The sequence below is a fragment of the Protopterus annectens genome, chromosome 16.part0 (assembly GCF_019279795.1).
Source record: "Protopterus annectens isolate FY-2018-M chromosome 16.part0, PAN1.0, whole genome shotgun sequence".
Classification (NCBI taxonomy): domain Eukaryota; kingdom Metazoa; phylum Chordata; order Ceratodontiformes; family Protopteridae; genus Protopterus; species Protopterus annectens.
In genome coordinates, this window is record NC_056750.1 from 518,614,860 (window position 1) to 518,631,191 (window position 16,332).

A 16,332-nucleotide genomic window follows, 5' to 3' on the forward strand; every position below is an offset into this window, starting at 1 on the left:
GGGTAGACCCAAACATTTACTTGCCAAGGGAGGTTTCCCTTGTAAATCAGCTGATGAGTTAAGAATGGGGATAATGCATCCTTATGACTGAATAATTTTGCAAGACCCTTTATGTTTTCTTTGTGGGTTTGTGCTATATTTCATGTTGTCTTTCTGGGTTTTGTGTTTGGATGTTGACATATAGTCCCTGTGGTTATGGTACTAAATGTCAGCGTCCTCCCTTCTTTGATTTATTATTTCTCTTAATGGTCTGAGAATGGTGTGATCAAAACCTTCATTTTTAATGGCCTTGTGATAACATCTTCCAGAGGTGGGACTTTAAAAGAAAGGCTGTCAACCCTGAGAAGACTACTATGGAATCTTTTTCATATCTCCCCTTATGGATGGAAGACATTTCTGCAGAAAATTGCATTGTCTATTAATTCATCCGTAAGGATCTTAAGTTGCCTTAGGTGTAGCAGAACTAGCTTTCCTATAGTATGTATTAGCATAATTTGTCTGTTCTCAGCAGTTTAGGGTCTGTCTTGAGGTCCTCACTTCTCTTTGTTTTCATAAGTTTCTTTTTCTGATGTGAGAAGAGGAAGACTTTTGTCCCCACTGTTTGGATAAGCCTTCAGTATGACAGTGGCAGTTGCTGAAATCCATCCCCACTAGTGTGCTTAGTGAGGTACTTTCGTAAAGTCAGATGCTACAGTATGCATCTACTTAATTTACCATTTTCAGTGATACTAAAAGCATGTGCCTTACACTTTAAAGCTGTTGTTTAGAAGTGATTAATGTTTTTTTACATTTCAGATTTGAGGTAGTTTTGGACTGAGTTACAGATCTGTTGGAAGCATTTTCCCTGTTACTGTAAGAATTAAGAAAAGTAAATGTGCATCTCAAAGATTAAAACGCTTCTAAATTGTTATTGTATAGTTCCATATATATGATGTGCATGACTGTGAATTAACTTTTGTTCATTTCCTTTTTGTTTTTGTCTTTGTTGCTTTTTCCTGCTGCCTGATTCTTGGACGCACCTGTCTTCAGGACGTATCTTCTGGATGGGTTAATATTGCATTTTATTTCTTTGTTTGCTGTTTTATTTATCTTTCAAAAAAAAAACGTTTTGCAAAGATATTGCTTGTCCCATATTCAGACAGTCTGTCTTGTAGCAGAGCCCAGAATTCTAAGTCGTAAAGTGCAGCTTTGGCTAAATAAAGTTAAGTAACAGATAGTGCACTTAGTATTTGAAGGCACGAGGAACTTGGTGCTACAGTGGGGAGAATTCAGAAGGAATGTGTTCTGAATTGGCCTAGTAACTGAGATGACAGTGTTTTAAGAAGTTATACACAGTGTTCTTGTGTTTGTTTAAAAATGTACTCTTCTTAGAGGCTTATTCATAAGTCTTCTGTATCTCCATTCCCCACTGCAAGTAGGACTGGAGTAAACCTTAAGAAGCTATGCTTCTTCCAAAGTAGTGAAACTTCCCAAAGTTAGAACTCTGCTAGACCTTTACTACTTGGACTTGTTCTATTTTTTAAAATTATTCAGAGTACTAATACATAATCTATTTTGTATATGCATTATCATACTTATTTTTTTCTTTTTTCTCACTTTTAATATCCTTGGGTTTTTGGGTTTTGATCTCCTTTCTTTTCTCTGAATAGCATAGCTTATCGCCGTGTCATTCGTGTATTTCAGTATGAAGTTGGGGACGATCTTTCTGGAAGGTTGCAGTTTTTTTCTGTTGCTTTTCTCACTGTTTTTGGAGCTTTTTGAAGTGCACTTTATAGAGATTTTAACATCCTGGGCTTGCTTATTTTTAGTACTAACTACCACTGCTGTAAGCTTGTTTTAATCTGCTTGATTTCCTCTTAAGGTTAGTACACATTGATGGAGTCACTGATGGAAGAATGGCTTTCCAGCAGGCTGCTGTGTACACACATCCTAACTTGCACCATCGTAACCCTCCATGTTTATTTTCACCATAACTTTGAGAGTTTTCTTTGTTAAGGTGCTTCCGGACACTTGCCAATTTGAGCCAAGAGTAGGTATGGTCCTTGTGTACATGGTTCAGAGAAGCTTCATGTAAGAAGTCAGTAACATGCCCGTTATTGTATGAGTCTCAGTGAGGCAGCTAATGTTGCAAGAGAAGAATGGAATGATTTTATTCATGTCCACTTCAAACTGAGAGTAACCAAAACAGTTGTATTGCAAAAATGAATTGTGTTTGGTACAGATGACCTCATATTAAGTTGTGATGTTTCTCTTATATGTACTCCATATTTTTGGGGAAAGTTATTCTTTATAGCTTTTGGCTGCTATTTAATGATTCACCCTTTTTACAGGGTAGTAAAACACAACTGTACAGCAACAGAAGTTTCATGAAATCTATACTGCAATACCCTACTTTGTTTTTAATTAAGTTTGGACCATATCCCTTCTCTGTTGGCCACTGCATCACTCAAAGCTTTTCTGGGGCTGGGGGTCCAGTTTCATGTTTAAAGAACCCATTAAATGTGATTTGTATTTCTTCAAGTCCACCTGCCAGGTCATTATGTTCCTTTGGTGGGTGACTAGTAGCAACAGTTACATTGAAGAAGTGTTCAGTTCAGCAGGCTGTACATGTTGAAATTCTTATTTTAGAACATGCAACTTTCATTTCCCTTAACTCCCTTTATGTGCAGCTGTCATTCATATGTGATAGAATTTGCATAAAGCATAATTCTTATCAGCTTCTTTCCTTATCACTTGTTGCCGTGAAAAAGAGCGCTCTGTGTGTGCTTATGTTTCTTGGAAGGTTTTCACGCAGTCGACTTTCAGTTTCTGTGTTTTACTTCAGAACAACCATGGCAAATTTGCTTGGCAGTCCTTGACTACCCCTCTCCATACACAAAGTAAGTTTTGGAACAATTGAGGTAATCCCTGTTTTTCGGGGCCTTATTTCATGCTTAATTCTGTCATACCTTTTTTTTTTTAAGTTTGTGGAAGTTACAGAAGGCTGTTTATGAATTTTTTTTTTTTTTTTTTTTTTTTTACATGCTTTCATATACCCTGAAAGTAGCAAAGACGGTTTCTGCCTTTTTTTTTTTGTTTGTTTCATTTACCCTAGTGCTGTCATAGGGGCTCACTAGCATGGCAGCATATCCCAACCCCCCCCCCCCCCCACACACACACACACACACGTATCACGCAGGCTGATTGCATTAGTGTAATCACTCTGTAGTTAACTGATGTTCTTCATGTTTCACTGTTGCAGTCATCACATTTGGGTTATCCCTGCCAGGGTAGCCCTCAGCCGACCTGAATAGCAGAGACTTAGTATTTCTGCTTCGGTTGCTGGAGCTTGAGGACTGAGATGAGGTCATCAGTAATGTAAAGTAAGGCAGCCGACGCCATTACCTCAGTCTTTCTTGCCATGGAGCCCGAAGCAGAAGCAGTTCGCACGAGTGCCGGTCGGCCGCTGCCTGAGTTTTCATTTCCGAACTGAAGTTGAAGTCTTCTAAAGCTAAGTACCCCATTGGGGATTCTTTTTTCTTGCCCTAACCAATGTCAGAAAGAGTTAATAATTGTCTCACCTGTGGAAAGCAAATACCACACTGAGACTTCCACTCTTACTGCATCACTTAAGTCCAGACCACGACGTCCCCTGTTGTCGCTTCTGTGCTTTATTCAACACCAGAACTATCCCGTCGTCTGGTCCTTATTATAGACAGGTATTTTCGTTTTCAGTCCTCGAATTCCGATATGGCTTTGGTAAGCCATCCGATAGGAGATCTTCCGAAAAAAATGTAAAGATAAAGACAGAGACAGACTGCACAGGTCCAGACCTACCGATGACACTTCCGTTAAGCTAGTCATCAGTCCTCCGGTACTCGGACACTTTTGCAGCCCCTGATGCCCACTTTAGTTGATTCGCAGCCCACTATAGAGACCCTTTCGGAGTCCAGTATTCCGTGAAACTCTTATTCAATTAAGGATACTGCAGTCGTCTCTACCTTGGGTGGGTTAGGAGCCACTGAGCAGGCACTGGCTTTTGAGGAAGTCCTTCGCACTACCAAATCTTGACACAAACTGACATCTTCTTTCGCGACTGCTGTTCTTTCAAAAACAACAGAGTTTCTTGGGCCCAGGGTTCAAACCACACCCAAGAAACCGATGACCCACTCGCTGGTGCCCGCTACCTTGCTTTGTTTCAAATACTGAAAATGGCAGAAGACCTTATGCTGATTAGGGGAAGCCAAACTCCCCACTCAAAAAGGAAGAGAGATCTGTCCTTTGTAGTTTTGTCTGAACAAGAGTGAGATGAATTTAATGCATCTGGCTATGAAGACATGCAACCCCTCTCCACTTATGAGGATTCTGATGCAGAGGACTCCATTCCTTCAGCCTCTCCCCCAGAGGATTTTTCCTTTGGGGAAACCCTGCATACATTGAGGGAGCATTTCCAATGGGAGAGTCAGGACTACCCTCAGTCCAAAAAGAGACTCGGGGAATACCTAGATTTTCCGCAACACAGACCCTTGGCCACCCCCCAGTCCTGGATGTTGTGGATGATGTTTTCCTTGAATTCAACTTGACTTCTGATGCCCTACCATCTGCTCCCAGAAAACCAGACTATAGAGTCCCTGATTCACACAAATATCTTTTTAAAAATCCAACAGCTGACCCCAGAGGTCATTTCTCAAGGGCAAAAAGGGGTTAAAGCAACCTCTGCTAAGAATCCCTCCCCCCTCAGACAGGGATTCCCGAGCATTGGACAGATGGGGTAAAAAAAAGTATACACCTCAGCTACTCTTGCTATCAGGGCACTAAATTGTCAGTTCCATAAGCTGAAATATCAGCAACATACCTTGGAACTCCTTAAACAAAAAATGTCTTCCTTTCCTGCTTGGGCAGAATCTAAAGATTTACAAGACTTGCTGCATTCTGCAAGTCAAGTAACTAAACACACTTTACACTGTGGTTTTCACGCCCTAGAAGCTTCTTGCAGGGCAGCAGTCACTGGATCTGCCATTAGAAGACATGCATGGCTTAAGGAACAACCCCTGCCAGACCATGTCAAATCTAAATTGTTGGATGCCCCCTTGGACAAATAACTTATTTGGCACTAAGGCAGAAGAGGTCTTAAAAAAAGATGGAAGAAAAAGCAAAATCTATGGAGACAGTTAAAGATGTCTTACAGGTCCAGCAGGCATTGTCCCTCCAAGCACTGGTCCTTTCCTGCTCTGAGTAAACATGCCCAGCCTAGGCCCCATGGAAGCAGACCCCCCCCCCCCCCAGACAGGTGCCTCAGGGAATGCAGGGATCTAAGCAGTAGACTTGCCTCCACTTCAAAACCAGGGAGTTCTAAGACACCCTGTTATGGTAAGAACTCACAATGACTCACTTCCTCCCGACCTCCCCTCTGTCCACCCTTACCTACCCCTAGGAGGAAAACTCTCCTTTCACTCAAGCACCTGGGCCACCATTACCAAGGACCAGTGGGTTCTGAACATTGTGTACAGGGGTTACACATTCTCCTTCCACACCCTTCCAACCCCAAAAGGGTTCCCAGATCTACCACCAAATCATTGGGGAGAGGCTCAAAAGCAAATCCATTCCCTGCTCTCTGAGGGCAGTAGAACACGTTCCTGCAGAACAGATAGGCCAAGGCTTCTACTCCAGACTTTTTCTGGTCCTCAGAAAAGAGGGCACCTGGCGCCCCATCCTTGATCTATCCATTCTAAACACTTTCCTGGTGATCCCAAAATTCAAAATGCTCACCCTCCAGCAGCTGCTACCCATGCTCTCCAAAGATGCTTGGCTAGCCACCCTAGATCTAAAAGAGGCCTACCACCACATTCCTATCAGGGAATCATGCAGGAAATATCTCTGCTTCAGGGCAGGATCTCAACACTTTGTTCTCTGCGGTTCCCTTTGGCTTATCTACTGCTCCCAGTTTTTTCACAAAATGTCTGTCTCCGGCCATTGCCTTTTACAGACAAAGCAATATCCAAATTTGCCCATACTTAGACGACTGCCTTATTCAGGCAGACAGCCAGGAAAAGCTGTTCAAGCACCTGGCCTTTGTAAAGACCCTACTAACCTCCATAGGGTACACAATCAACAAAAAGAAATCCAAACTGGTGCCCCCAGAGGATAATTTTCCTGGGAGCAGGTCTGGACACAGCATCCCAGATGGCATACCTTACACCAGAGAAACAAACTTTTCTGACAGCCTGCTTCTCTCAACTGGCCACCAGACCCCAACTTATCTGCAAGGAAGATCCCGTAAGGTGTGTCGTTCATGGCATCTTGCATACTACTCATTCCATATGCCAGACTGCATATGAGGAAACCTCAGTGGTACCTAAAGAGCTTTTGGTGTCAGCACTCTCAAGACCTGAAAACTCTTCTGCCTATAATTCCTTGCCTCAGAAGGAAATTTTTTTGGTGGGCAACAGCATGCTCCCACAAGGGACTGCCCATCTCCCCACCCCCACGGCCCATACCCTCACCACAGACGCATTAGACTATGCTTGGATTGCACACCTGGATGGCGGGTGCATACAGGGCCAATGGAGCCCACAGCAAATCCCCCTGCACATCAGTCAAAAAGAGATGATGGCTGTGCAGCATGCCTTGATAGCTTTCAAAACCCTTCTCTCTCCAGGGATTCTCCAGATCATAACAGACAACACCACTGTGAATGTGGTACATCAACAAGCAGGGAGGGACTCACTCCTACCCTCTATGCAGGCTGGCCATGACCCTTTGGCTCACAGCCTTGTCCATGCAACTGCACCCGATAGCACAATTCCTACCAGGCTCTCTCAACTCCCTGACAGACCAGTTAAGCAGAAGCCTACTGGAACCACACGAGTGGCAGCTCAATTAAAGTATCTTCACCCTGATGGATCAGAAATGGGGAGCCCTGAATGTCGACCTATTTGCCGCCCACACCAACCATCAGCTCAGCAAATTTTGCACCACGGAGCATCACTACATGGCTTGGAAAGCGGATGCCCTGTCCTTCCCCTGGGTCAGTCTCTTGGTCTATGCCTTTCCTCCCCTTCCTCTCATCCCCAGGGTACTGCTCAAAATAAGGGAGGAAAAACCAAGGACCATTCTTATAGCTCCAGACTGGCCCCAACAACACTGGTACCCCTTGCTGCACAGTCTGTCCCCGCTGCCTCCATGGCATCTTCCTCAGATTCCAAACCTCCTGACCCAGAGGGAAGGGGAATTCATGCATCCCCAATTGCATACTCAGTTTGGCAGGTTGGCTTATTCCCCAACCAATCTGCCACCCTCAGTAAATGGGTTCTGGATGTTGTCCGTGAGGCCAGACGTCCTAGCACTAGAACGTCTTATGTAGATAAATGGAAAAGGTTCTGCATTTGGATCCAGGCTATGGGGGCTAATATGGCACAGCCCTCCATCCCTCTCATCCAGGATTACTTAGCTGATTTACTACACAGTGGTCTCTGTTTCTCCCCTATAAAAATTCATATCTCTGCTATTTCTGCTCATTTTCCCACTGAGCAGCCCCTTTTCTCACACTCTTTGATCAGACCATTCCTTGTAGAGGCTAGCAACTTGAGACCCCCCAGAAGGGCACCAACACCAGCTTGGGACCTTAACTTTGTCTTGGAAAAGCTCACCCTGCCTCCTTTCAAACCAGCTTCTGCAGATCTAAAATTTATCTCCTGGAGCACAGCATTCCTTCTGGCCATCACTTCAGCCAGAAGAGTCTCTGAGCTGCAAGCACTCATGGCTGTGGGAACCCTTCATCATTTTCCATGCAGACAGGGTATCCCTCAGAACTAACCCATACTTTATGCCCAAGGTGGTGTCCAGTGTGTGCCCAATGTGGCTTTCAACCAATTCATTCATTTGCCCACCATATTTTCTAATCCCCAGAACAAGGGAGAAATGATTCTTCACTCTCTAGATGTGCACAGACAGCTCAGATTCTGTCTGGACAGGACTAAATCCTTCAGAAAGTCTGATCAATTGCTGGTTAGCTTTGCTACAGGGGCAGAAGGCAAAGTCATCTCAAACAAACCATTTCCAAATGGATAGCACACTGCATCCATTTCTGCTGCAAACAGCATGGAAAGCCTCCCACCAAGAGGGTCAGGACACACTCCACCAGAGCAACCTCAACCTCTGCAGCTTTCCTCAGAGGAGTCCCCACCAGGGACATCCTGGAGGCTGCCGCCTGGACATTTGTTCACACTTTTACCAAGCATTACCACCTGCCTCTCTTCTCCAAATCCAGGGCAGGTTTTGTCTCTGCAGTCTTGCATGGCATCCTAGTCAGCCCCTGCCTCCACTCATTTCCTCTGCTTTGGGAATCTAACCAAATCTGATGACTGCAACAGCGAAACATGAACATAGTACAGTTGTGTACACTTACCATAAATGTAGATGTTTGAGTGTATTCACTGTTGCAGTCCTGGTTTCCCTCCCTTCACCCCCCTTTCTTCTCTTTCTCCTTTTATTACCATCCTTCTTTTATTACCATTCTTCCTTGTCCTCCTTTCCTTACAAGGGACATTTTGGCATTTATTTTCCACTGGTGGGGTTCTTCCACCAGAACCTTAGGGCAAAAAAACTGATGTAATGACGTCGGCTGCTGTACTTTATACTGCTGATGACCAGACATCAGTCCTCAATCAACGCAGAAAAGTACGTCTGGTTTTCGGGCTGGCCAAGGGCTACTCTGGCAGGGATAACCCAAATGTGATGACTGCAACAGTGAATACACTCGAACATCTGCATTTATGGTAAGTGTACACAACTGTACTGTTGTTTTGTTGCAGGTAATGAAGATTGTTTAGGTGTACACCCTGTACCAACAGACTGGCAGAATTTTCTTTTTTTTTTTTTTTCTTTTCATGAAGATATTGCTATTTCTTTAGCTAACATGAGGGTCTAGCTCTTATATTATGTTGAAACTGCTGTAGAAGTTCTCGTACTATGTGATAAGAATATAAGATTTAGTTTTGGGACTTGCATATTTTATGAAGCTGTTAGTGTTACTGTTTTGCACCATCTGTGAAGTCTAGGGCCATTTAAAGGAAGAGAAATGCTGCTCTTTGTGTGAATTACTGTTGTCATAACTTCAGGGATCTATGCCACAGGCTTAATTTGCATCTTTGACCAGAGTTTGACCCCAAGCCCCCTTTCCACTACTCCAACCACACATAACATTTACTTTGAATTTCCCCACATCCTGGCATAAACATGGCAAAAGTTGGCCATCTTCAGTTCTTTCTTGCCACATGTATGTCATCCTTCTATTCATATGCTACAGTATTCATAATATGAGGGAGTCTGCCTCCGGCTGACTTGTATGTCCTGCCAGTATACAAAAGTAATGCTTTTGTTAGGCATGTGCGATGCGGCACATCAGCTAGCATATGTCAGTCATAAAGAGACGTCTGGTATAAAGTGGACATCACATACCAACATAAGAACTTTTTGCCGCCTGTCCGATCCTCTGCTGTGATTGTCGCTCGCCAGATAAGTTGCAAACATTGGTTCAGATAAGTGCCCTATTGTTTTTTGGGGTTTTTTTTTCCTTAATTTGTTGGCTACTGTATTATGCTGTGATTACATGGTAACTAGGAAGGGCAAGTGTCAGTGTGGAAGGCAGATTCCACATGAGGACTCGCACAATCTCTGCTTGTTTTGCTTAGGCCCAGACCACAACCATACTGCCTATGCTGTCTGTAAGGTCTTCTTACCTAAAACCCTTTGCAGCCGTCTCGCTTCCCTGAAATTATATCTAGAGAATCGGCACCTTAAGCTTTTTGCCCGTGATATGGAGGTGGTGTCTGGTCCTTCAGACGAACGGAAACCTAAAAAGACCAAGAAGCCATGGCCTGATTTTCCTGCTGCTCCCTCTCTTCCAGGCATCCCTCCTGAGGTCATTGTGGGCTCTGAGGCCATCCCGAAGTTGGTAGCTCTTCCTGTGGGTACCGCAGTGGAAGCCATGAAGGACCCTACTAGCATGTCCTTGAGGGAATCTCTGGCATCCATCTCGTGTGTAGGGGGGAAACACAGCTTGTAATTACTGAAGACCCACGTGGCGTCACCCGAATCATCATGCGGGAGGATGTGCCTACGGACGTCGTAGAGTGCAGGCCGACGTCTGCCCTGTCCGCCTTCCACCACATGGAAGCTCCTAAAAAGAAAAAGTCAAGACTAAACATGTTTCTCCGGTCCCCCAGGATCAAACACTGGATCAACAGGCCTTCTCCCAAGGCCTATTCAGTGCCTTTATGGCCCTACATCAGACCATAGCTTCCTCTCTCTTCTGCTTTTTCTCCCTCTACTCCCTTAAAGAGTACCTCTGAGGATATTTCTTAAGATGATGAGGAATCCTTAGGAGATGAATCCCTGGCTTATTCAACCCAGGTTTCTTCCCCCTTGGGCTACACTTCACCAGAAAAGGAATCTAATGGTATGGATTCTCTTGGGGAGGATATCTTCTTTGGAAAAGCTATTCTGAAAATGAAAGAGTTCTTCAAATAGGACTGTTGCCAAGTGTCTGACATACAAAAGAGGTACTATGACCTCCTACAAATGGACTCTCCATCTCCATCTTCTATTCCCCTTGTCCTACCAGCCTTCTTAGATGCCTTTACAGCTGCTTCTAAGTGCCTGACTCCCAGCCTCCAGCCCCCAAGTGCCCAGAGGGATTTTTATAAGGTGCCTGAAGACTCCAAATTCCTCTTCAAAGCCCCCTCTGCAGACCCAGCTACCATATCAGTCTCTGCAGAGAAGACATCCACATTACTGTCCTCTAATGCCTTACTTCCCTCAGACAAGAAGAGCAAAGTCATGGAGAGATTAGGGGAAAAAGGTATATACTTCTATTACTTTGGCCTTCAGGGCAGTTAATTATATCAAAGTCATATGGCCAAATACTCCCTGGCACTCTTATCAGATACAGGGAAGGTTCTTTCTGAGCTAAGCACTCTTGCATTCTGTGTTCTTCAGCCCAGGTTGCAAGACACTCAAATAATGCAGTTGTGCTGTGGAGGCCTCAGCTAGTGCAACCTGAGAAGGTATTCATGGCTCAGGCTGTAAGTTTTGCCTGATGTTATAAAAGCTAAGATCATGGATGCCCCTCAGGACAACAAAGCCTTGTTTGGAAACTCTGCTACAGAACTATTTTAAATTGTTACAAGAAAAAGGGCAAGGAGCTACAAGATCTAAAACATATGTTTGTTTCCCCTGTCCCCAGGTTTCAGAGGAATTACCCTACCAAAACTGCTGTTGTCAGAAAGCTGGCTAGACTCCCATCTGCCAGAGTTGAGGGATTCCAAGAAACAACTCCCTTCTAAGTCTGCTTCTTCAACTCCCACTCAGAAATGGCCCATAAAGTCTAAGCCTGGTAGTCTGTGACTACCCGCCTCCATGCCCATCAACTTCTTTGTCTGTTCGCCTCTCTTTCTCTCCCTGCTTGGAATCAGATAACCCAGGACTCTTGGGCCTTTCCATCATCCAAGGATAGTCCATTGTGTGGGAAACTCTTCCCTCCTTCAGGGGCATTCCACAACCCCCAAATGAATAACTGGAATTCTTCCTCCAGGCCATGTCAAGCCTTCTCTCTCAAGGCACTATTCAGGAAGTCCCACTCTCTCAAGTGGGAAAAGGATTTTACTCCAGGATGTTCCTGGTTCCCAGGAAGGATGGCCCTTGAAGGCTCATTCTAGACCTTCCTATCTAAATACCTTTCTGAAAGGTCCCACCTTTCATATGCTGATCTTACCCACCCTTCTTCCACTCATACCTCCCCATGCCTTTATGGTGTCATTAGACATCAAAGATGCCTACCTCATATCCCCATTCACCCCTGGTTCAGGAAATTTCTTTGCTTTTCTGTTGCTTCCTCATATTTTCAGTTCTGTGCTTTGCCCTTTGGTCTGTCTATGGCACTAAGGGTCTTCACAGAATGCTTAGCTCCTGTCATAGCCTACTGCAGATTACAGGGTATATAGATTTTTCCTTACCTAGATGACCCTCTCCTCCAGGCCCCATCCCCACACATCCTTCAGGAGAATCTCTCCTTCACGGTGTCTCTCCTGGAGAGTCTTGGTTTCACGAAAAACTATCAGAAGTCTACTCTGACCCCTTCCCAAGACCACATTTTTCTTGGCTACAGGATTCAGACAGACAGGATGCTAGCCCCTCTACCTCCAGAAAATGTCCTTTCCCTTACTTCCTATTTCCAGGACCTCTTGCCCTTTCAGTCTCTGACTGAGATTTTCTACACCTCCTGGGTTCATGGCCTTAACTTTTCCCATGCTCCCTTTAGCCAAGTTGCATATGAGAAAGTTCCAGTGGTTGTTGAGGGAAGTTTGGTTGCAACACTGCCATCCTCTGGACTTTATCCCACTCCTGCCCTGCTTGAAAAGGGAGTTAGACTGGTGGATAATTCAGTTTGCAAGGAATCCAGGTCTACCCTTACAGCAACCTCTCCTCACTCAGGAGGTGTACATGCATGCTTCAGATTTAGGATCTGATGCAGCACTGGATTCCTGGAAGGTCAGAGATGTCTGGCCTCCAGTCCAAGCAAAGGAGCACATCAACATAAAGGAAATGATTGCCTTGATTTTCACACTCCAAATCTTCAAGCCTATGCTTTACTCAGGGGTCCTAAGGTGGTTCACAGATGACACCATGGTCCTCTGGTATGTCAGTAAATGGTGAGGGAGACAGTCTTACCTCCTGTGCAGGCTGACTTTACAGGCCTGGGAGCTAGCTTTGCAGAGTGAAGTCTTTGTTCAGGCTGTCTACATTCCCTCCACTCAGAATATTTTGGCAGACCCACTCAGCAGGTCCATGACTCAGTCTTACAAATGGATGTTACATAGGGATATGTTTCTGGACCTAGTCCTGCAATGGGGTATACCTCCGATAGATATCTTTGCCTCCCCCATGCACAGATAACTTCTCAAATTTTGTGCCAGGATCCCACATTCCTCGGCATGGAAGGTGGGTGCTGTTTCCTTCTCTTGGAAGGGGATGTTTCTGTATGCATTCCCCCTTTCCACTTCTCCAAAAGGTCCTGCTGAAAATCCAGCAGGAGCAACCAAAAATCTTGCTGGCGACCCCTTTTCGGCCAAGACAGTATTGGTTCCCCCTTCTCCTGCATTTAGCAAGAGCTATCTCCACAAGTTACCCCATAGAATGGACCTACTCACACAGGACAAGAGAATGCTAGTACAACCACAGACGTCCGCTCTAAACCTGACTCAGTGGGTGATAGGGTTGTGATTCCCTTCAGACACCTTTTTCTGAGGACGTGCTTTAAGTACTACAGGAGGCCAGAAAACCCACAACTAGAAAACCCTGCATTTCAAAATGGAAAAGGTTTTCCGTCTGTTGTGTCAAAAAGGATTTACAACCACTGTTACTGAATGTCTCAGTGGTCTTGTCCTGCCTGTGCAAATTGATGAAAAATGGGGGCTGTTTTAGTCTTCAGTTAAAGCCCATCTTTCTGCTATCTCTGCATGTCTGCCTATGTCTCCAGCTTTAGCTTTTAGGTTGGAAGTTAAACTGTTCTTAAAAGGCATCCTTCACATCAGATCACCAAGGAAACCAGATGTTCATCGTGTTTCACTGTTGCAGTCATTATTACACTTGGGTTATCCTGCTGGCAGACTACCCGCAGTCTGCCTGAATTCCAAAGTCCTGGTCCGGCGTCGGTTGCTGTTGCCTCTTCCCTGACGTCAGTGCGCCAGGGGTATAAAAGATGCAGCCGATGCCATTTTCTTCAGTCCTTCTTGCCGTGCAGTGCCCGAAGCAAAAGCAGTTCGCAAATGCCAGTCGGCCGACTCCTGAGATTTTCAAATCTAATTTCAGATCTGAAGTCTTCAATAAAGCTAAGTACCCTGTTGGGGAAACTTTTTTCTTGCTCCAGACCGATGTCAGAAAAAGTTAACGATTGTATTTCTTGTGGGAAGCGAATACCTCATAAGGATTTTCATTCTTACTGTATTCCTTGCCTAGACCCAGACCACGACGTTGCTAGCTGTCGGTTTTGTGCTAGATTTAACCAACGCACTATTAAGCATCGGTACGATTTTGCCTTCCATTACTTTGGCCGAAGATTTAATTATATAATGCAGTCGGAACAGCAGACAACCAGAGTATATAAAAAAACACAAGGAAAAGGACAGGCATCCGAGGTCCAAAACCGGCAACGAGGCCTCCACTAGGCCAGTCGCCGGTTCTCAGTGAGGCGCTTTCGCAGCTCCTGATGCCCACTACCTCATAGCCACAGGCTGCTTCTGACTCCCAAGTGGAGCTGACTAGGGCTCTGGATACTCAAGGTATTGGACACTCGGAAACTATTCCCTCAGATGGGTCCGGAGCCGCTCAGCAGGCATCGGCTTCTGAGAGTGTTTTCAGACCTACACAGATGTTCATCATGTTTCACTGTTGCAGTCATTACACTTGGGTTATCCTGCTGGCAGGCGACCCGAGTTCTAAAGTCTTGGTCCGGCGTCTGTTGCTGTCGCCTCTTCCCTGCCGTCAGTGCGCCAGGGGTATAAAAGTTGCAACCGACGCCATTTTCTTCAGTCTTACTTGCCGCGCGGTGCCCGAAGCAAAAGCAGTTCTCAAGTGCCGGTCGGCCGACTCCTGAGGTTTTCAAAATTTAATTTCAGAACCAAGTCTTCAATAAAGCTAAGTACCCTGTTGGGGAAACTTTTTCTTGCTTCAGACCGATGTCAGTAAAAGTTAATAATTGTATTTCGTGTGGGAAGCAAATACCTCATAAGGACTTTCACTCTTACTGCATTCCTTGCCTAGGCCCTGACCACGACGTTCTCAGTTGTCAGTTTTGTGCTAGATTCAATAAACGCCCTGTTAAATGTCGGTTTGATTTTGCATTACATTATTTTGGATGAAGATTTAATTATATAATGCCGTCAGAACAACCAACGACTGGAATGTATAAAAAAACGCAAAGACAAAGAAAAAGACAGGCATCCGAGGTCCAAAACCGATGCCGAAGCCTCTTCTAGGCCAGTCGCCGGTTCTCAGTGAGGCGCTTTTGCAGCCCCTGACACCCGCTACCTCAGAGCCACAGGCCGTAACTGAAAGCCACGTGGAAACACTGAGGCTTGTGGAAACTCAAAGTGTTGGGCCTACAGAAACTATACCCTCAGATGGGTCTGGAGCCGCTGAGCAGGCACCGGCTTCTGAGGGTGTTTTCAGATCTTCACAGCTTACAATTAAAGCTACTACAGCAGCAAAGGCAAAGTCAAAAACACCATTACAGTTAAGGAAACAAGTGCAGCATTCTCCAGAACAGTCATCCATGCCAAAGAAACAGGCGCTTAAAATGGCCGAAGACCTTATTACTTTAATCAGGGGGTTCCCATCCCCCTCCTGACAAAAGGCCTAGGCAAGACACTGATTATGATTCCTCTGATCAGGTTTCCATTTCCTCTGACTCCTCTTCTGAACAGGGATGCTCTCTTCCTCCCTATGAGGATTCCAATGCTGAAGAATCTATTCCTTCAGCCTCTCCTCCTGAGGATTATTCTTTTGGGGAAACCCTGCATACCATGAGGGAGCATTTTCACTGGGAGAGCCAAGATTACTCAGAATCAAAGACAAGGCTCAGAGACTTTCTTTTACTACCTCAGCATAGACCTCTTGCTATTCCACCTGTTCTAGACATTGTAGATGATGTATTTTCAGAGCCCGGCCTGTCTCCTGACTCTTTACCCCCTGCACCTGTTAAGCCAGACAGATGCTACAGGGTTCCAGATTCTCATAAATTTCTATATAAAAACCCTGCTGCTGACCCAGAAACTATATCTCCCCAGAAACTATATCTCAGGGTCCCAAAGGGGTCAAGGCTTCCACTGAAAAAAACTCTGTCCCCTCTGATAGGGATTCTAGGGCACTGGACAGATGGGGGGAAAAAGTTTACACTTCTGCTATCTTGACTGTAAGGACTTTAAATTGTCAGTTTCATATGCTTAAATATCAGCAATACTTAATGTCACTGCTAAAACAGAAAATGATGACAAATTCTGAATGTTCTGATAACAAGGAAATGCAGGATTTATTGCATGCAGCTGAACAAGTGGGAAAGCATACTTTGCAATGTGGTTTTGATTCACTGGAGGCCTCTTGCAGGGCCGCTGTCACGGGTTCTGTCATTAGAAGGCATGCTTGGTTAAAGGAACAAAATCTGCCTGATCATGTTAAAGCAAAATTATTGGATGCTCCATTACAGCATGATACTTTGTTTGGTGTTAAGGCAGAAGAGGTGTTGAAGAAAATGGAGGGTAAAGCAAAATCTATGCAGTTAAGGATTTCCTACAGGTA

General features: G+C 44.9%; 1 protein-coding gene across 1 annotated transcript in view; it reads left to right on the plus strand.

Moving 5' to 3' along the window:
* Positions 1 to 16,332, plus strand: part of SPTAN1 (spectrin alpha, non-erythrocytic 1) — a gene marked incomplete in the record, with an annotated part of 2,849,969 nt that overhangs the window by 2,244,568 nt on the left and 589,069 nt on the right. Inside the window, 2 exon segments of the mRNA XM_044058813.1 lie at positions 1,030 to 1,047; positions 1,650 to 1,712. Coding sequence (XP_043914748.1) covers positions 1,030 to 1,047; positions 1,650 to 1,712 — 81 coding nt within the window.